The sequence below is a fragment of the Pelecanus crispus genome, chromosome 4 (genome assembly GCF_030463565.1).
Source record: "Pelecanus crispus isolate bPelCri1 chromosome 4, bPelCri1.pri, whole genome shotgun sequence".
Taxonomy (NCBI): Eukaryota; Metazoa; Chordata; class Aves; order Pelecaniformes; family Pelecanidae; genus Pelecanus; species Pelecanus crispus.
The window spans coordinates 73,013,324-73,036,011 of NC_134646.1; the positions used below are offsets into that span (position 1 = coordinate 73,013,324).

The window sequence follows — 22,688 nt, forward strand, 5'->3', positions numbered from 1 at the left end:
TGAAACATTCTGATTTCAGCAAGAAACAATCCGAAATGCACACACACTCTGCATGGACACAGATAGACAACAATAATAGCAAACCAAAAATTGTCATGAATCAATACTGAGAAATTTTTCATTTCAGTTAAGATCAGTGAAGACCTTTTGATTTTGTAATTCTTTCACTTCCCTCTCCAGTGGAAAAGAGGCAAAATGGAAAGCAGGCACAAAGGAAAAAGATGAGAAAGACCCCAAATCTTGATAATTTTCTGTTCACTTTCATTGGAGTTGAAATCAAATTCTTAATCAAAAGATCAGAACTTTTCTATTGCTTTGCATCCTTCAGATTTACATTATTTATTTAAAATAGTAATTTTTTCCTCTCATCTCTTCCTACATTTTCTCAAGCAAACCATGTCAGGCAAAAACGCTTTTCAATTACTCTTTTTTTTCCAGCCACCTCAGAGTATCTGTGTATGCCTCTGAAACAGAGTAACCTGTCTGAAGATCACAGAGGCAGCACCTGAAACTCTCAGATTATGAATTTTTATAGTTAAAATTTGGACTAGTTTTAAAGAGGCATAAAGCCAAGAAAATTGACCTTATTTTTTAATCTAATGCTCCCAAGAAGGACTGTGGGAGACATATGCAGTCACAAGAGCTCTTCTGATCAGTACAATTAACCTATGCCAGTAAACACCTATTCATGCTCAATACTTCAGAAAGGAATAGCTAATTTCATCAAATCAGTGTTAAAAATCTTGTGGAACAAAGCAACAGCCAAATATTCCCACACCTTCCACAGAGCAAGAAACTTTTTTTTTTCCTGGGGTAACAATCAGTTAGCTTGGTCCCTGGAGCTTCTGATGAAGCCCTTACTAAGGCTACCACAGGACAAACTTTCAGAACACTTTTGGCAAAAATGAATGACAGTGTTCTTAGATGAAAATCCTACTGCAGTTTACAGCTGTAGGACTTTTTGTGCTGACTTCAGCGGCTTGTTGACAAGTCTCTGCTACCTGTAAATCCCTCCCAGTGGTTCAGAGAAGATGACACCCACATCCCTTAAAGTGTCAGGATGTCTTTTCTTAGCTTTGTTTTGATGATGTATCTAAAATTTTTCAGAAGAGGTCTTGAGATTGTAGGATGGCATTCAGTAGTTTCAGTTTAAATGTCTCTCAGGGAAAAGCTGTAATGATTCGCAGCTTGTTCTACTTGCCCAAGGAGCAAACTTTATTTTACAGGTTTCAGGTAGCTGCTTGATATATTTTTTAGACTAGATGTATTTAATGACAGTATGATTTTACTTTGCCTTATTAGAGGTGTAAAACTCTGGAGACAAATTTTCATTTAATCTTGGCTTCAAACGGATTCTTGTTTACGAAGGAGTTGCAGTTCCATTGTGAATGCAAAATCGCATCTTCATTTCTTTCACAGCTTTTACAGAATAGCATTAGAAAAGGAATAATGTTCTTTTACTGAATTAAAAGGGAAGCAAAGTTTTGAGAATCAGTCCTAGCATCTTCTTCTTTAACAGCTTGGTTGTTTGCAAATGTTAGTTTTCTTTGGGATTTCAAATTTACTTCCAGTTGTGGCAACACATGCCTGTTTCTTTAACAGTGTAAATCATTAGCTGATTCACCAAATTCTTCTAGTATGTTTTTATAGGATTTTGGAAAATGGTAGACTGTTGTCGTTCTTTCCAGTATTCATTTTAACTAATGCATGCAGGTAATTCACCAGCCATTTAGGAAAAACCCACACTTTTAACAATACAGTGTGAGGTGGATTTCACTGAATACAGCGTAGAAACCCATTGATGTTGACACTGCTTTTGAGGACCAAACTGTGCATCATCAAAATATCCTGTGAATTTGATGTGTAGCTAAATTGCATGTGAAGTACTACCTTGTAGGAGGATTAACATAGGAAGTAAGAATTCCTGTAATGCATCACAGCAGATGTTATTTAGCCCGCTCTTTTATCTATGGTATAAGATATTTATTGATAGAATCTAGAAATAAAAGAGGTATAAAATGATACTTTTCTAATACCATAGTACTGAGGTTTCCTCTCCATTTCTGGCAATCTAGAGAAAATGTTGCTTCCACTTCATCATGTCTGAAAGGTGACATAGATGGAAGATAATGAGGAACTGTCAATCTGTTTTGTTTTTTTCTTTCACAGAAAAGTGTTAATTTCAGTAAAATTTCATTGAAATTTGGAACAGACTTTTCCTCTGAATAACTTTTTAATGGGCAATTAAACTTTTTGCCAAATCAAAATGCCATTATTTTCCTTTAGAAAAATTAAGCCTTATATTAGGAAGACAAAGCTGGTTTTGAGTTTGAATGGAATTCAAGTTTACTTTTTCAAACTCATTTAATTTTGGGTCAGTTCAAAGCTAGACTACATTTCTGTGATACGACATTTCTTCAAAGGTGTTGGAATCTGATGCTCCTATTCCCTTCTGTAGATCCAAATCTTGTATGTGTTTACATCTCCCATAATCCAACACACCACCATCTGAGTGAACAAAGCGTGCATCATGCCAGTGCCATGGGTATTCCTACATAATGGGAGATACAGTCCAGCCAACGACCTCATCTTGTAGATGGACGTAGTCATCATCACAACGAAGCATGGTGTAGTACTGAACTACTGTGAAAGAAACCACTTTGGATCAATCAATAAGTCTGAAATTAAAGTCTTTTGACAATATAGAAATGTTTTGCTTTAATTGTGGACACTGAAGTACATATTTCCTTTTGTAAGATGGACATTATTCTGAACAACTTCTGGAGTTGCAGCAGGGTGGAAGCTGATTATTGTAATCTGCTTGTGATATTTTAAAAAAGAAAAAAATGCTATCAGTTCAAAATGAAATACTTTAGTTCAATTGATAAAGTAGGAAAATTACATTTTCAAATCAATAGTCATAATTATTTTGCTCCATTAAGAGCTATATCTTTTTTTTTTGAGTAAACTAATGTTCAAGTATCAGAATTTCCCAAGAGACATGAATTACATTTTCCATACATTCAGCTTGCAAGCATGATCATTCCAAAAAGCATTTTAAAGTTCAAAGCAAAATTAGCTGAATATTAAATAAAATTTGTTTGACATGGAAAGATCATCTATTCTTTCTAATTACAAATAAACTCTGGATAACAATAAAATATTATTAACATAATAATTAGAAACAGTTTATACTGAAACTAAAACACTCATTAAGCTTGAAGAATTGAGACATAGTAATACAATTTAAATGCAAAGCCCCTAAATACAATGATGGAAAACACCATGCTTCATCATTAATGAGATAAAACCAGCTCTGAAACAGCTTTTTTCTTGTCCTTCAGTTATGTAACTCTTTCTAATTAGTAGGTTCCCCAATAAATTAATGTATAGGAATGTCCCATTCCACTCAGAAACTTAATGAAGCTATACAGATTTTTGTATTCTTTGCTGACCTCAAAAATATGCCTGGCTTTATCATTCTGTCAACAAAAACTCATTTCATACTTGCTTTGAACAGTATCTTTCTTCACTAGTGCATTTCCCAGGAATAAAGCATGATGGAATGTGACTCCTTATGACTACCCTAACCATTTTATGCCCCTTAATCTAATTTTCAAGCACTATTCATGTTTGTCCTGTCTATATCCATTCAAACTGGTGACTCCATCAAGAGTACTGAAAATATAGAATCATAGAATGGTTTAGGTTGGAAAAGACCTTTAAGATCATCCAGCCCAACCATTAACCTAACACTACCAAGTCCACCACTAAACCAATTAAGGGTAGAGTAGCAATTTCATGTTTCCTGGCTTGGTGGCTGGATTATTTATAATGAAAGTAAAAACTAGGAATCATTAAGGTTGGATCATCAGTCCAACCATGAACCCAACACCACCATGCCCACTAAACCATGCCCCAAAGTGCCACGTATACCCGTTTTTTGAACACTTCCAGGGATGGGGACTCCACCACCTCTCTGGGCAGCCTGTTCCAATGCTTGACTACCCCTTCCGTAAAGAAGTTTTTCCTAATATCCAATCTAAACCTCCCCTGACACAGCTTGAGCCCATTTCCTCTCATCCTATCACTAGCTACTTGGGAGAAGAGACCAACACCCACCTTGCTGCAACCTCCTTTCAGGTAGTTGTAGAGAGCGATAAGGTCTCCCCTCAGCCTCCTCTTCTCCAGGCTAAACAACCCCAGTTCCCTCAGCCACTCCTCATAAGACCTGTGCTCCAGACCCTTCGCCAGCTTCGTTGCCCTTAGATATATGACTAAGATATTTGCCAGTAGATATATGATAAGATAGTTGCCAGTAGATATATGACTATCTACTTGGTTATTCATCTTATGTGTTTTTGTGTGGAAATACAGTAGCAATTTTAACAAGCTTTGATGGCTACTGAGATCGACTGAGGTTCTGCCAGCACAGCCTCATGACTTTCTCTGAAAAAGGCTGGAGAATCTGAAAAGTAGACAGAAATATAAAGAAGAGTGCAGAACTAGTTCGAAATCCTAATAGCAGTGCTGTCCAATCTGTCTCAGGTCAAACCATACAGCTCAAATCTAGAAGGAAAATCTGGTTTAGTGTGGACTTGATAATGTTAAGTTAATGGTTGGACTGGATGATCTTAAAGGTCTTTTCCAACCTAAACAATTCTATGATTCTATGATTTAGTTATTACTCTGTTTTTCTGATTCACACAGAAGCAGGAAGCATTAGAGCACCCTGAAACAGACACACAACACCTAAGACAGTGCTCAGACTTAAATAAAAATCTATTTTCTTGGCTGATGGCCACATCACATTTCTTTGTTTCTGTTTTCTGTTGAGATCAGTGAGAACAAAGCTAGATGTCTTGAAATGCTCGTGGTGTTACAAATACGGCTTTACTGTACAGCTTCTAATGCCTTAGTAGCTATGTTCTGGTTTTGGCTACTGCCAGATAGTCCAAATAAATCAGTGGGAATCAGCTAGAGAAGGGCAATGTCTGGATTTAGCTCTGGATGCTTCCCAAATTCTTCTAATTTTTTTTTAATCGAAAGGCCGCTAATTTCTTTTCTATGATGCAAAGCATGTGTATGCCCTTGCTTTTACCACATTGGATTGGATATTTGCTCTTGGAGATAAAAAGTTCTTTCAGTTAATGATTATTGAGTGTATCTGGACTCATCACATATACATGCTATAAATATTCCTCAGCTGCAGTAAGAACAACAGATGTCAGCTCTATGTAGAATTCACCCAGTATACACATTGTCTCTTGAGCTAGATGTAATTTACACATGAACAAATGATGGGTAACATGAGAATATTTTAGATTAGCAAAACTACAAATGAAAGAGTAGAAATTTTGTGGTGTTGTGTGATGTCATAGTTCAAATGTAACGAACTGCATCGATGTAACAGTTCCTTTGCGTTCTTTTGGTTCAAATCATTGTATCACTCATGAATAATGCAGCAGAGGTGAATGCATATAGAAGACTTCATTGTTTTGACATATATCATTATGTACATAATCCTGGTTAGTTTGCACAAAAAAGAATAATAGGCATTTCCACTAAAAATATCCAGGCATTTCCACTAAAACTATCCAGTGTTTTTGCAGTATGGTTGTAAAAACTCAATAGTCTATCATGTGCATATTTTCCCCAAAGTCTACTTTATCCTGAGGAGCAATGGAGCAAGAAATATTTATTTTATCTTTTTCTAGAAAGTTTTATACCAAATGTTTGCTCTATCAGCGCTCATGCCATTGGAGAGTGTGCATGAGAAATGGTGTGGTCCGAAGTGGGAGCCAAGTTCTGCTCTCAGGTCTGTAGCAACTTGATGTGTGGGATTGGAGTCAATCATCTACTGATTTCTGTGCCCCCACTTCCACAGCAGTGTACATTTTTCACACTTTGAAAATTGCTTTCAGTCTTTATAGTGCTTTTATAAAGCACTCTTACCTGAATTGGCTGTTGCTACTCTCCTAATTACTTGTGTGTCTAAGCACTAAACTACCTCCTATACCTAATTTTACAGCTGCTTAGAGGTGTCATGATACATATTTCTACAGACAGGGGCAGAAGATATTGAAGCACGTGCCTAAGGTCACATGAGAAGGCTATGGCAGAAGAGGGACTTCTGTGTCCAAGTTGGTGACAAACCACTGCACCATCCTTCTAGATATTCCTGATAATTTTGAGCATACTAATGTATTTGATCAAGTACCTGTTGTCCTGGTTTCAGCTGGAATAGAGTTAATTTTCTTCCTAGTAGCTGGCATAGTGCTGTGTTTTGGATTTAGGATGAGAATAATGTTGATAACACACTGATGTTTTAGTTGTTGCTAAGTAGTACTGATGCTAGTCAAGGACTTTTTCAGCTTCCCATGCTCTGCCAGGTGCACAAGAAACTGGGAGGGGGCACAGCCAGGACAGCTGTCCCAAACTGGCCAAAGGGCTATTCAATACCATATGGCGTCATGCTCAGTATATAAACTAGGGGGAGTTGGCCAGGGGGCAGCGATCGCTGCTCGGGGACTAGCTGGGTATCAGTCAGCGGGTGGTGAGCAACTGCATCACTTGTTTTTCTTCCCTGGGTTTTATTCCTCTTCTTGTTTTTTTTCCTTTTCACCATATTTATTATTATTAGTAGTAGTATTAGTATTAGTAGTAGTATTTCAGTTATGAAACTGTTCCTATATCAATCCACAAGTTTTCTTACTTTTACCCTTCTAATTCTCTCCCCCATACCACCGGGGTTGGGGGAGGGCGAGCGAGTGGCTGCATGGTGTTTATAGAATCACAGAATCATAGAATCGTTTAGGTTGGAAAAGACCTTTAAGATCATCCGGTCCAACCATTAACCTACACTACCAAGTCCACACTAAACCAATCAAGGGTAGACTAGACTAAACTAAACCATGTCCCGAAGTGCCACATCTACCCGTTTTTTGAACACTTCCAGGGATGGGGACTCCACCACCTCCCTGGGCAGCCTGTTCCAATGCTTGACTATCCCTTCCGTAAAGAAGTTTTTCCTAATATCCAATCTAAACCTCCCCTGGCGCAGCTTAAGCCCATTTCCTCTCATCCTATCGCTGACTACATGACAGAAGAGCCCAACACCCACCTCACTACAACCTCCTTTCAGGTAGTTGTAGAGAGCGATAAGGTCTCCCCTCAGCCTCCTCTTCTCCAGGCTAAACAACCCCAGTTCCCTCAGCTGCTCCTCATAAGGCCTGTGCTCCAGACCCTTTGCCAGCTTCGTTGTCCTTCTCTAGACATGCTCCAGCACCTCAATGTCTTTCTTGTATTGAGGGGCCCAAAACTGGACACAGTATTTGAGGTGCGGCCTCACCAGTGCCGAGTACAGGGGGACAATCACCTCCCTGCTCCTGCTGTCCACACCATTCCTGATACAAGCCAGGATGATGTTGGCCTTCTTGGCCACCTGGGCACACTGCTGGCTCATGTTCAACCGGCTGTCAACCAACACCCCCAGGTACTTTTCGGCCAGGCAGCTTTCCAGCCACTCTTCCCCAAGCCTGTAGCGTTGCATGGGGTTGTTGTGCCCCAAGTGCAGGACCTGGCACTTGGCCTTGTTGAACCTCATACAGTTGGCCTCGGCCCATCGGTCCAGCCTGTCCAGGTCCCTCTGCAGGGCCATCCTACCCTCCAGCAGATTGACACTCCCACCCAACTTGGTGTCATCTGCACACTTACTGAGGGTGCACTCAATCCCCTCATCCAGATCATCGATAAAGATATTAAACAAGGCTGGCCCCAAAACAGAGCCCTGGGGAACACCACTCGTGACCGGCCGCCAACTGGACTTAACTCCATTTACCACAGCTCTCTGGGCTCAGCCACTCAACCAGTTTTTTACTCAGCGAAGACTACGCCCGTCCAAGCCATGAGCTGCCAGCTTCGCAAGGAGAATATTATGGGAGACGGTGTCAAAAGCTTTGCTAAAGTCCAGGTAGATGACATCCACAGCCTTTCCATCATCTACCAGGTGGGTCACCAGGTCATAAAAGGAGATCAGGTTGGTCAAGCAGGACCTGCCTTTCATGAACCCGTGCTGGCTGGGCCTGATCCCCTGGTTGACCTGCACTTGCCTGTTGAGCTCACTCAATATGAAACGCTCCATAATCTTTCCTGGCACCGAGGTCAGGCTGACAGGCCTGTAGTTCCCCGGGTCCTCCTTCTGGCCCTTCTTGTAGATGGGTGTCACATTGGCAAGCCTCCAGTCATCAGGGACCTCCCCTGTTAACCAGAACTGTTGATAGATGATGGAAAGTGGCTTGGTAAGCTCCTCTGCCAGCTCCCTCAATACTCTTGGGTGGATCCCATCTGGCCCCATAGACTTGTGAGCATCCAGGTGGCATAGCAGGTCATTAACTGCTTCCTCCTGGACTATGAGGGCTCCATTCTGGTCCCCATCCCTATCCTCTAGCTCAGTTTAGTTGCCAGCTGGGGTTAAACCATGACACTGTAATGGCTAGGACCAGATTTTTTGACTTTCCCAGGGAAGCAGGGTGCAACCTTTCATCCAGCTTGTGAATCCCATTACCATCATCCAAGCTACTCTCCTAATTTATTAGTTCAAAAGCAAACTACTGAAAATGCTTTACATGGGGCTACTTCAAAACCATGAAAGTAATTGAAGTAAGGTATACTTGCACTTAAAGTTATTAATAGAGACTTGAAGCTGTGCAATGGAATTAATTTATGATTTATTTGAGTGTGACTAAACTGAAAGAAACAAAATACTTTCATTTATATGCATATATAGCTCATTACTGAAATTAACAGGCATCAGTCACTCTAATACTGTATCATGCGACAGATGCCATAAATGCTGATCAATTTTCTCCCTTAGTTAGCCAAATATCTGTTTTATTCCATAATCTTTCTAAGTTTTGAATTAATGGTGACTCTTTTAGGGATGAAGGTGGGAGATTATAACACTTCCTGGTTTTTACGACTTGATGAAAATCAGTAAAACAGAAAGGAAACTCCCTCATACTGTTGCTCAGTGTCATTCTGTGAATTTGCCTGTTTGGAAAATTAGATTAAGATAATATAAATTAATTTTGATTTCTGAAAAATGTCCATACTCTTAAGATGCAAATTCAGAGCTTATGTCTAAGATCTCCAACATATGGTGTGGTAGCAAAATGAAAGAAGTGCTCAAAAAGTATTTCTTTTCAAAAAATATTTTTTTTTCCTCTTGAGTAAAGGATACTAAGAAAGCTATTTTCAAAAGAGTAAAGTCATATTACTGTTGCTGAAGAAAGTGTCCTTCTGCAAGCCACACCATTATCTCAGCAGGACTTTGCACTAGAAAAATGTCATTAGCTACAACACCAGGCTCCACAACAGTTAGACATGTCATGTTTTAGAGGACAAGAATACAATACTTGTGATATCCTTGTTGCACAGAGGAAATGGCAATGTCTGGTCTTGATGATACTTTAAACATTGGAAATGCCAGAGGTCATGGTGAGCTGTAATTCTTCTCAGAATAAGTGGTGACCCTGTGGTGTTGAATTTTCACCGAAAGGGGGAAAAATCACATACAGAACCTAAAAAAAAGTGTGATGAACCCAATGAGCCAAAAATTTTGAGAGTGTGAGATTAAAAACACCTGAGGAAAACACCTGAGGAGAATGACTACTGTAGTAATAAGGCGGCAGTGAACTTAGCTTGACCATCTGCTGTTTATCAGAGCTGTGATGCTGAATTGAGTTCTGCATGGCTGATCTGTTGTTGATGGGACTGTCGCTTAAAGCATCTTAGTTTTACTCAGCTGAATTTGGTATTGGTCTCAACTACAGAGGTCTCCCTTTTATTATCCTTTCCTAACATCCCACGGGAGGAGTTTCCCCAGTTTTTAAATGTACAATGTTGTGAGTATGTTTGAATGATTAGAAGAGACCAAGTTGTCTCACCTTAGTGAATTAACCCTTTCCAGAAGACCACAGTGGCTGCAATCCTAGCTTATTTCAAATGTAGGCTCAGTTGTGTTTACACACTTCCACAGTCACTTAAAATAATCTTTCTTTTTTCTCCCACAAAATGTGTTGCAATTTTTGTACCTTGGTTTAAGAAAAGGCTTATGGGACGGTGAACTATAGAAAGAAAATACTCTTTTTTCTTAATGAAGATGTGAACATCCCACTTTCTATTTGTTAAACATAAAAATCGAGAAAATTTGATCAATTGTTGTGGCTGTGTTTTCTAACCAGTTATTTGACTTACTAATAATCCATCTTAAATTCCATGGTCTAATACCTCATTTAATCATTTCTTTCTTTTGGAAATCCAATTTACAATTAAATCCAATTAAAAAAAAAAAAAAGTTGTTCTAGTCATTCAGAGCAATAAACACCATTAAAGAAGGAAGTACAGAGAAATAGAATAGACATTATACGGACAATAAAAAGTCTTTCTCATAGCTAAAAATAAATGCTTAATCTTAGTTTTACAAAAACAAAATAATTCATCAAATTGATGTATTTCAAAACCAGACAGGCTTCAGGACAAGTCTTACTGAAATGTGGCTTGACTGAAATTTAGATAATTACAGACTGTTTCAGCAGTTTTCCAGTTGTTTTTGGGAACTGGCCTCAGCTGAATAACTGCAAGGTAAAGAACAAACTCAAACTAAGCTTTCTTTAAGGAACGTGTATGGTAAAACCTGTTTAAGGAACGTGGATGGTAAAGTAAACAGGAAACATCAAAAGGTTTGAAAGCAGGGGAGTGACACAGACAATACCAGCATGTTGGAGGGAAAAATTGCTGAACTTTCCCTGTCAAAGAAATGAATGAGATTAACACATTTTGAACCTTTTCAATGCTGTATTGAATTCCCACTTAAACTTAAGGATCAACTTAAAGATCTCAGTCATTAAGCTCTCAAATCCTCTGTTCAGGGGCATGCGCTTGGGAGGGATGACCTGTGGGAACAAGATTTAAGTTGATGTAAGTCTGTGTGGAAGGTGGTTTTGCTAAACTGACCGTCTTGTCCATCACACCAGTATTGACCAGCAGGAACTACAAGACAGTGCCCCACTGGTAAAATCTGTGGGCAGAGACCAGCTGCAGGTCACTGATGGACAATCTTGCTGCTCAAACATCTGGGTAACCCTAAGTCTTACCTGATTCAGCACAAAATTTCTTTTCCAATTTTCAAGCAGCTTATAAATCCTTTGCAAGATTATGCATTTTCATTTTAACATCTGAATCCTAAAACTGCTGTATTCAGAATAACCATCTTTCTTTGCTAAAGACTAGAGCCTGCTGCTTTCAGCTCTGTCAGCTCTGGATTTGATTTGGTCTCCAGCAATTACCAGGAAGGTGGTTGCTATAGCTGCACGAATGAAAGGAGCAACAATGTTTCCTTGAAAACAATGTAAGCAAGCATAAATAAACAAATGTTTAAATATATTATAAGTGGCGTTAATAGTGTAAATCAGATATTACCAGAACAGGGAAAATAAGATTTTAGCCCTTTTCAGTGGCTTGATATCAAACTAGCAACTTCCTACTCAGTGCTTAGCTTGAGCTGATACAACTTTTTTCATAGATATTTAAAGTATTATTAGTTTTATAGGATTTTTTTCTTCTTCATGATGTGAGTCACATTTTTGTTGTATTTGTTCATGTTACCACATTTTTCCAATCTATCTCCATAATTTTGCTGATTCCTGTTAGGCCAATAATGGGTGCATAAATGGAGGTACATGACCAAAGCGAGGAACGTAAGAAAGTTTTAATTAAAAAAAATCCTGTGAAGTTGCACCGAACATGGCCAACTCCAGTTCACTGAGTTTAGCTTTAAGTGTGATTCTTTTCTGACAAGTGACTGTAAAAACTCTATCACACACTGTCATGTTTGTGTTTCAGTGGCTCTGTATCAATTTTGTTCAGGATGTTGTTGGATTTTTTTTAAACCACCAGACCTAACAATGAACCAGAGATTTGAAGGTCATGCTGTGTTGTCTCATGCAACACCAACAATAATGACATTTCTGAGAAATGAACTCACTCACCTTCACAGCAAACCACTTCAGTGTCTAGGGCAGACTATGCCATCAGATTTTCACGAAGTGGGAGTAAATCCATTCTACTGCCAATCTAAAATGAAATCTCCCAGAACAATCTTATGCTACATCTATGAAATAGTCTTACAATATTAGCATTATGTATTGTATTAAGGTGGCAAAATTCCGAGGGGCTGATCCTGCTAGCTCATCATGGGACAAGCTTCCATCGCTGTAACAGAATATGGGAATTGTCCTGCAGAGTGATTACTGTAACAATACTATCCTTATATTACTACATATCTGTAAGTAGGCGGTGTTATTTACCTGAATTATTCAGTACCCTTTTAATAGATCTTAATCTTTCTGGAAAATAATGAACTGGTTTTGCTAATGGCTGCATAATGCTAGCTTAACTGTCTTGTTACTTGGTTAGGACAGATATGTTTCTTTTTGGAGATACTGGGCACTGGAAGCATTGGACCAAGATGGACTGAGGAATAAAATTAAGGGAGCATATTTTAAAGCAAACCTCCTCTTTGCTAGATATTAAATATGTTTGGTATTTTAAGAGGAAAAGTAAATACCACATGGTGAAATGACATTACTTGGAAACACTGTCATTACTTTTCTTATCTGATTTCTGATTCAGACTTGGCACTCTAAAAACTATTTTCGTTTTCTTCTCTCCTTTATTTTGCAGTTAACTTTGACCACTTTCAAATATTGCGGGCTATTGGGAAAGGGAGTTTTGGAAAGGTAAGAATCAATTTATTTTTAGCAGTTAAAAACCTAATAGATAATTCCTTTGTGTATTTCTGGTGTGACTTGATTAGACTAGGATAAAGAAACATAGGTTTTGTAGCCTTCTGCTTCTTAAAGACATCTGATCATTAGTATGAACTGACTCTGACTATTCATTAAATTATTTCAATTACAATATATTCACTAAAATTGAGTAAATTGAGTAAAAATTGTTGTAATAATTAAGTCTTCTCAGTGGGCATTAGCAGAATTTAGAAATCAGTCCCCAAAATAAAAACAAACCAAAAGGTAGGAGCAGACTACTTTTTTAGACAGTCCACTAGAGTGATCTCGTTCTTAACTCTCTGGACTTATTCGTGTCTTTAAAATAATTGCTGTATTTTAAAGGCATTTTACATAGATTTAATACACTTGGGACTGTATATACTGACATACACTGTAATTATGATCACTGAGTAAATGTTTGTCCGATTCAACAGGCTTTTGCTGAAACAGAGAAGATTCATGGTTTGTTTACACATGAGTAGATGACATTTCTTTCCTATAATAAAGACTATAACAAGGTTTTAAATTTTAATATGGGTAAATACAAGGCCATGCAGTCAGAGAAAATCATATCATAAAAATATTAGAAACCATTACTCACAGGAATCCATTTGAAGGTGAAATATAACTTCAGTCACTGATCAAGCAATATCTTGATTTAAATGATTCTTGCGTATATGCCAGCTGAGTGCCGGTGAGATACTTCTGTAGTTATGCATTAAGCACATACACAGGATTTTGCTGGCTCTTGACCTTCCATGCAGAAAAATTACTTTAATTTTACAGAGGCCTGAAATACTTCTTGCAGAACAGCATGGTCCTTCATGGCATGGTCCTTATTCAGTTCAGTAGTTTCCAAGAAAAACCCTCTTTGAGGTCAATAGGAGAATATGCTGCTAGTGCAAAATGGTATTCAAGAATCCCTTAAAAATCAGGGAGGCTGGAGATCTATGATTATTTATTATCACAATACACTGATGGAATATCATGTCAAACTAAACAGTGGTCCAGGAGTGCAAGTTAGTTTTAGGTAAACAGTTAAAGATATATCCAAATCATGCTGGCCATCACAAAGATCATCTGCAACCCTCTTTCTTCAGAGTTTCCCCATTCACACCTCTACTGTTTCTGCCCTTTCAAAGGGGCCCTCACCCTTCCACATCATGCAGGAAAATAAAACAAGCCTACGTGCTTTTTGAAGGCTTGTCGGTTGACGTTTGATCCACTCTTCTCCATGGCATTCAGGAAACTGGTGAATGTTTCTATGATATTTCTAGAAACATCTAATTTTCTTACAGGTTAATATAGCTGCGGTGTTCTTGTGAGCCTGCTTTGGCAGTATGTATGGGTGAGAATAGAGTTTCACAACTCTGAGAGAACATGTTTAATGCAAGAAAGGACTCATGTATAAGTCCCCTCTAAACTTAAATCCTTAATTTGCAGCTGTCAATGCAACAGAAGAGTCCTTGGTGTAATGGGTTTAATTTTCCCAAATGAATGCAAGCTTCTGACCAATCACCTTGTTTTTCCTTCCACAGACAGGGAAAGAAAGAAAACCATTTTAAAATTACCTATTATACCATAGCCAAAAGCACAACATGGTAAATCAGTCACCTTTTCGTCTTTCTCTGTGAGTCAGTCTTGCCTTTATCATTCATGTAGAAGCCTCGTTGCTGGCAACTTTTCCTATTACTGTCCTTCTGGAAGTACCTGGCAGCAGAAAATATCAACAAATGATGCAAGACCTCTAATCTCTATTGACTCGCTGTTTACTGTTTGGGGTCTATTGTGCTCTAGCATCCTGCAACATGTAACACCATGTTCGGTATCAAGCCTTCCTTAAACTGCCTTCTTCCTTTACGGCTGCTCTGTGGCTTTTTTTTGTTTTCTGAGAGCAGTAGGATGTTTTAAGACATGCTCTAATTTTTATTTTATTGCTGTTGGTACAAGCTCTCTCTCCCCCCCCCCGCCCCGCCCTAAATTACTGTGGTTGCTACAGCAACCTTAGGCCTCTAGCAGGATATTGCTGCAGGAGGTATCTGATATGGCAGAGACACCACGCAGCTCAGCTCGCTCTCGTGTACAGAGCTCAAGGTGATCCTCGGTACCTCGCCTCCTCCATCGGGGCTGACTGCTTCAGCAGCTACGTTGTGTCCCTCCCAGCTGGCTTCAGAAAGCAGCTCCCTGCCTTTTCCTTTGGCATTTTCAATTCACAGAAGCAACATTTGCTGTTACAGGAATTCCTAGGCCATTTGGTATCAAATGCTTTGTATCTCAAGAGCTTGTCTTTTCTGAGAAGTGGCCACCTGTTTTAAGCAACTGCCTCAGTACACGCTGTTTCTTAGGGACATGTTAAGAGCAGGTGCAGTCTTCTACGCACTGTAGCATCTTCCCCAGAAAAAGTGAAGATACATCACAACAGTTGTGAGGAGTGTAGGAAATGGCTGTGGAGAGAAGAGAAACAAGGAGCACACTCCTGTTTCTGGAAACAAGCAGGCTCACTTCCCTCTGCTTGGAAAGGTGTCCTTTCAGAGCTCAGGTTGCACCCTGGTAAGGAACAGATGAAGAAGGTGAACTCTGAGACTGTGTAGGACCATTACAGCCACAGCTTCTGTGTAAGTCAACAGTTCTTTTGTTCAAGCCAAGTGGCATGAAAGCTATGGCAGACTAGTGTGTGACCACTCACTGAACACTTATCCCCCATCCTGGGCACTTGTATACATGCCTGGTTTTTGTGTCTATATATACAGACACTGGTACAGACCTGTGAGCTGCTGCAAGGGTGACAGTGGTACCCAAGCAAGGTATGTGGCACTCCTCCAAAGGTAGCCTTGCTGGCCTCAGTGACCTTGCTTTGCTAGGTAGATGAAAGTAGCTCTTTGCTTATGCTTTGGTGTTCTCATACGTAACAGGAAACACTGATTTTTTTTTTTTTTTTTAAGACCATTAAGCTAGTTATGCTTAACATGTTCCAGCTATTAGGATTTCCAAATACATTTGAAGTGAGCCAGGTGAGAAAATTTGTCCAAACAACTTTTATTCATATATTAAATATTTCTCTTCTAAGTCAATTCAGAAGTAGACACTTTAAAATACTCAAACAAAAAATGCTCAACAATGGCCTAAGTATTTATTTCTTTATGCCATGTGATACTTAAAAATGCTCTCTCATGTTTAATCTGTTAAATTTTTCCATTTTGCTATATGTAAAGCCATCATTCTTATCAAACAAAGTATTGCAAAGAATTATATATTTGAAGATCATCCAATAAATACAAAACTGACTAGCAGTGAAATACAAGAACTATCATCGTTCTTTACTGTGACAGTAACCATATAATTGCAGGTTTACTGCCACAAAATAATTTGTATTCACATGAAACAACTAGTTTTCAGGAATCTGATAGTACCAATTTTCTTCAAGTCCTTTGTTCATGGGAGCTGGTATATTGAACAATCTGACCTCCTTAAATTCAAATTATGATATGAATGTACAAACTTTTTCTTCTATTTGTCTAAGATGCTAAGACACAGGACTTAGTTCTGATTAATTTGGTTGTATAAAACAGTGACTTCCTCTGCTGAAGTAATTGAAATTACACTGGTATAAAACAGATGGGAGCCCAGGATCACGTCTGCACTGATCAAGGGTACTTTACTAAATAATATGCAAAGTATTTCAGAAAAAATATGCTGCTATCATAAAAGCAACATAATGCACTACTGCAGAATATTAATATTGTTTGACAGTATAAACACCTGGTTTTTTAGCTTGAGTTAATATGAAAGGAGACTAAGCAGATGCTTGGTCCCTGCTCCAGCTGTTGTGGTTTGCTCAAGGGAATCTGGGAATGAATCCCCTTATTTCAAGGAAATTCGCTGGCAGAGTAAATCCAAACTTACGACATCCATTCTCCAGCCTCTTTGTGTAAATCTTTCCAACTCTGCTTGTAGGCTGAGACTATGAGCACCAATTTTTTGGAGTTTGTGGGTAAGAACAGACAAGGTAGCAGTATTTCAGGCACACACTTCATAGCAGATTTGTCAATTCCCACACTGAGTGTGAAACATAGCTGATTTCTGTCTTGTAGCCCCCTATGTCTAGGTGAGTGTCTTCTGCCCATGCAGTGCCACAGACCCTCTCCTGGGCTGTGATTACTCATGGCAGCTATAGGTGCCCCATCTGATCTACTGACCTGACATATTTGATGCCTAAGATTATGATACAGGAGCAAGGCTGAGGTGTGCCCTCCAGCTGCCAGGTCTCCACTGTCAGGGGCCTTGCACAGAGGAGCTTTCTCCGGCTGCGGTTTTGCATCTCTCCTTTTTTTATGAGCTGTCATGAAACAATATCATGTGGTAGTTTGAGAGGTCTAAGTAGTTATGTACCAAACTCAGACCAAAATGGCTTTTTTGAGACTAAGTGCTCCCGCTCCCTGCTGTTCTCTCTGGACCAAGAACATGGTAGCTAGAAGTCTTCTGAAGTTAGTGGGAGACAGGAGTAATGGGTGTTTTGCTGCAAGTCAAACTTTTCAGCCATCCCCATCTTTTGCTCTGCGAAGAGCTTCTCTGAAGCTACCTATGGCTTCTCAGCCTACACAGCATTATGCAGCTTTCCACAGCAAGCCATTAGCAAATTCTGCCCCAGTTTTACTCAGCACAACTCTCTTGCTTCACTTACCTAGGTCTGTCATAGCCCATAGGGCACTTTGTCATCCATAGCAGTCTTAGTGGCTGTGTGACCTATTAATCTGCAGATCAAACTCTATCTGTAGGTGCTATATTTTTTGCATGGGAAATCAGCGGAAATCCAAGAAGGTAGCTTAGAAGTGGATCATAGCATATGTTGCTCCTGAAAAATGAAGTTTAGCTCTGCAGTCATAATTTATTTACTTTCTTCCCCTGGTTCTGAGGGAAAGTGGCTCCAAGTCACACTCCAGTCAAATTTCTTTTAACCTCATAGTTTTGAAGGCAATTCATTGTTACCTTCTCCCAGATATAAAAAAGAAACAACCCTGTGATAACAGCTAAGACATGTAGAAAAACTCTCCTTAAAAGGGAATTTTTTCGCAAGAGACTTTTAAAAATAAGCACCATTTACCTCCAGAGAAAATTAATGAGGATTCATATTGCCTACCTTTAAACATGTAGACCACAGATGCCTACATCCAAGCTAGTCATCTACAGTCTCTTTAGGGGGACTTTAAAAGAGAAGACATCCCTCTAGAAATGGTCCCCTGGACCTGTTTAGACCCATAGCTTATGTGGAGACAGATGTGGCTGTCCCTATCTGCTGACTATGAAGCGAGACATTTTTTGAGTTCATGACACTTATATTTGGTTTGAAGCATCATCTAGAGAGGCTGCTGAAGCAGTGATATCAGTTTGAGCAGGGTACCCTCTGGGCTTTGGTAAATGATGTTCACAGAAAGATTGAAAGAAGGTATTTTAGTAATGTGAGCGTGACAGGCTTCCGTACTGATATGTGTAAATAAGGCAATTCTGCATAGACTTCCATGATAATGAGTCATCACAGAATTTGTTTGCTGAGGTGCCAGAGCACCTGTTTGTCCTTATTTTAAAATGACTCATTTGGAAAGAATTTAAACCATAAACAAAAAAACCCAATTTAAACATTTCCCATTAGGACTGCACATGTGAGGAGAGCTTGAGGGCTTTTCCTTTCTTTCCTGCAGTAGTGGAAAAGCTTCAGCCCATTGACATCCTGCTCAGAAGAGCTTACAGCCAGCAGGTAGAAATGCCAAGGAGGATCACCACTACAGTTAGCACTGTCATAGCAATGTCAGGCATTTTTCACAATAACACCAATGTGGATGTAGCTTGTATTTCCTGATTTTTAGTAGGAACTAGCTTTAGTATATTCACTAAAATCCTATTGATTTTGAAACCATGTTAAAAGATGTGCGTAGGTACACATTACTAGGAAATGTTTACTATCGTTCTACTTTAAAGCTGTATGCTAGGCAAGCTTCTACTAACAACAGAAGGTCTGTTTCAACTGTGCTGGATACCCTTGTCTTTACTGGCAGGTAAGAGAACTGAGTGCCTTCTGGCGTCACAGCAGTGTTTCAAAACCTGTTTGCATTGCGTGTTTAGGTGCTGTATGTGATCCTAGTTTGCCGCATTGGTCAAACCTGGAACTCTCAGCTGAGCAAAACTCCATTCTCTCAGCAGTCTCACTAGTCAATGGTTCAATAGGGAGGCTTTTTATGTAAAGGAGACTTCTGCAAACACCTCAGTCTTGGCCAAGCTTCATATGAAAATCATGCTGCAAATTCATGTAAGTGAATGAACTTCTGGACTTAGGTTCTGAGCCAAAATCCATAAACTTTGTGCTTTATAATGTGATTCACTAAATAGGAGTGTCCGCATAATCTCAGAGAGGATGTCAAGAATTGCCCCTGCGAATTCTGCTTATACTTTTGAAGAACCTGTGGAATCTTGAACAATTCATTTCCAAACCTCCATTTCAGTTCAATCCCACCTGCTACCTCTTCTTCCCCCCAAAAGCCAACCCCATTTCCTCATTGTTCCACAGCCTGGGTTCTTTCTGTGTAACTGTGAACCTTTAGCTATCTTAAGGACATCACCAACATTCAGACTTTCCATAATAGCCCAAGGAGGAAAATGAAACAAAACTTTGGTACTCACTATTGCGCAACGTTGATGGTCTCAAGACAAAACATTACCATCCATGTTTTACTTAATTAGCAGAACATCTCCTGATATTAGGAAAGGTAATTAGAAACTCTGCTTAATTTCACCTTATCATTATAGGTTAAAAGTACTCTATTAACTCGTCCCTTTGGAGCAGATTTGAGCTCAGGGACATATTTCATGGAAATAGATATGCAGAGAAATAAATGTAGTTTGGGTTTACTAGCCCAGTTCCTCTTGGAGGGACTGGAAAAAGGTAGAGGAAGTAAAATTTGCTGATGCATACACTCCTGGAGCCTTTCCTTGGTGATTAAGAAATAAGTGACCACATAGTAGGTCTTTCTAGGGTCCTCACCCTGGTACTGGTGGTTTGTCACCAGGTCCAGAGTCGAGATGACACCTTTTTAAAGTCAGAGGTTTCAGCTGTGGGAAGTTGTCTTAGTTCCTCCAGAACATTTCTGAATTCTGAGCAGGCATGTTCCTTAAAATACAACTCAAAACCAAAGGATTTCTTTTTGGTTGGCACCATGTTGTAATCTGATCTCTGAGCACTACTTTTATGTGTGTATACTATGTGTGTATACTATAATTTTATGTGTGTATAATATGGGAGTGTGTATGTGTGCATGTGTGTATGTACATATATATACATACAAAATAATAGTGCAACACACCAAGTGAATCCAGAATACCCTTGAATTTAGACACTACAGGGTTGTGATATCTAAGCCAGATGCTTCCAGTACATAGTCTGTATACATCCTGATGATGAAAAATTCTGATAGGAGGCTATGGCTGTATCCGGAATATAAATATTGCACCAAAATAATATTTTTGACTAATATTCTTTTGGCTGTGAAGACACACTAGCAGTGTCACTTTAAAAAGTCCTGATCAGTTAACAGGAAAAACCCTTCAGAGCAAAAGTCTGCTGAAGATACAGTTTTGCTTTATGTGCGTATGTAAGGCTGTTACGAAGACGAGATTTACACCAGCTTTGGGGATGAGACATCAAACAATCTTATTTTTTTGTGTTGCCAGAAATCATATTTAAAATAATGGTTCTTAGATGTGGTGCTGGTGACAGTCTCCAGCTTCATCCACAAGGTAAACTGCCATGACAAAAAACAATCCAGGCCTTACATGGGAGTTCTCTTGACTAAGATTTTCTTCCAGCATTTACAAATTATTTAACTTTTTTCAAAAAAAGAAAACAAAGTTAAAGCAAAGAAATTTACTGCCAGAGACTAAATCATTGTAATGGTCTCTTGTGACTTCAAAAATATTATGATGAATCTCTGTACGAATATATACTTTTTTTTCAACAATGATTACGGGAACATAATTCTGATATTTAGATGAAATATTGAGCCTTGTGAATGTAGGCTATGTTTATGATGCAGTAATCAAATTGTGTGTATTGTCTTATGGGAATTAGGACACCGATTGTGCATTTTCCTAGGCAGGAGGCAGTAATTTCTATGACTAATGAAATAGCCTGCAATTCGAGCAATTGGAGTGTATTCCTCCCAGCTTTACCATGTAACTTCTGAAAGTTATGCCACTTTTCTTGGTCCCCATTTCTTCTTATACAGAGGTGGGGTGTTCTTTTGTTAATTTATTAGTTACAGTCTATTTCAAAGACTCCTGCACAGCTGTAATGTGGACTTTCTGAAGGTGTTCCTAGGTTGAAGGTGTTCCTAGGTTGTGGTGTCCAGACCTGGATTATTGAAACATCATAAAAGGCTCCTTTTGTTCAAAGTCACAGCCGAGTTTCCTTTCTGTAGGTGTCAAGCTTTGTCTTTTACTTTGCTGTCAATTAGGTGTGCATTGTACAGAAGAGAGACACCAAGAAAATGTATGCCATGAAATATATGAATAAACAGAAGTGCATTGAGAGAGATGAAGTTCGAAATGTTTTTCGGGAGCTACAGATAATGCAAGGCCTGGAGCATCCCTTCCTAGTCAATCTATGGTAAGCAAACCTTTAAAATTCTGTCAAGAATCTCTTGTTATCTACTTATTGCTGCACCAGTTCAGGCTGTGGAAGGCTGGAAAGCTGAAAAGTATGAAAAAATTTTTGGTGACTTCTTTTTTTAAGGCATTTAGGTTTTGCAGAGGGTTTTATTTTTAGTGAATATTTTAAAGATGCCCTTTTCCATTGGAATATTTAAACATCACATTCGCCTTTTCACTTCTGGTTTGGTTTCTCTCCATATTGTTACAGCAGTGTATAGAAATGTGTTGTTCTATCCAGCTTCATCATTTCTTTTTGACAATACCTGGACTAAACAGCTGTTATAAGGCTGTGGAATAGCAAACCCAACTATTCAGTTAAATTTTTTTTTAATTGATTCGGAGAAAATTCAAAACTCAGTTACTCTTAAAAAATGTCTGACATGGAAAAACAGAAAAACATCTTTTTGTCACCTAGAATTTCTCTTATCTTGCCAGTGTTACCCACTGCATGTCTCTGTCACATATGAGTGTGAGAAAATGTTGGTCAAGTAATGACTAGCTTCAACTACACCACCAACTTAAAATATTTGCTGGCTTTTATGTAGTGATAGTAGTAATGGGATGCAGACTTTTCCTCCCTTATCTAAAAATGACTTATATAATTGAAAAAAAAGGACGTAAACCATTATGATATGAAAATTGTTTAGTTTGTTAATAGCTTGATTGGCTGCAGATGGTCACAGTGCAAGCAGACCTTCTGTTTTGTGAGTTCTAGCTGTCCTGCTAGAGGTCAATGCCTAACCTACAGTCTGTTGCCCATCCTTTAGCTCACTTTTGACCTGTACAGGTGAAACATTTCTTGTTGCCAGCTTAGCATCTTTCATGAACTAAAAGCTAAACTATTTTCTGGCTTGAGTCAACACAGCTGTAGTGTAATTGCACCCACTTATACCAGCAAAGGATTTGATCCCAAAATTCATTCAGAAGGGACCTAGTCATATATATCTCAAGTCCTCTCCACTTGACATGAATGATCATACTTGAGCTAACCTAATATCCTGTTGGAGGCTTAAAGAAAAATATACAAATATTGTGACTGTGATACAAAACTTCCCCAGTATATTTTCCAAGGTTCCAGCAGCCTGTATTCTTGTGATTTCTTCACCAAAGATATGGTATCTCTGTGCTTAAGAGCCTATG

General features: G+C 38.9%; 1 protein-coding gene across 3 annotated transcripts in view; it reads left to right on the plus strand.

Moving 5' to 3' along the window:
• Positions 1–22,688, plus strand: part of STK32B (serine/threonine kinase 32B) — a 185,811-nt gene that overhangs the window by 21,658 nt on the left and 141,465 nt on the right. For 2 of the 3 annotated variants that reach the window (XM_075709205.1, XM_075709206.1), the window contains exons 1-3: positions 11,750–11,759; positions 12,745–12,800; positions 21,353–21,504. In XM_075709205.1, the coding sequence (XP_075565320.1) occupies positions 21,386–21,504 (119 nt within the window). In that variant the 5' untranslated portion in view covers positions 11,750–11,759; positions 12,745–12,800; positions 21,353–21,385. Of the gene's footprint in view, positions 1–11,749; positions 11,760–12,744; positions 12,801–21,352; positions 21,505–22,688 lie in introns of those variants that run through there. The other variant, XM_075709204.1, reaches the window with a different exon arrangement.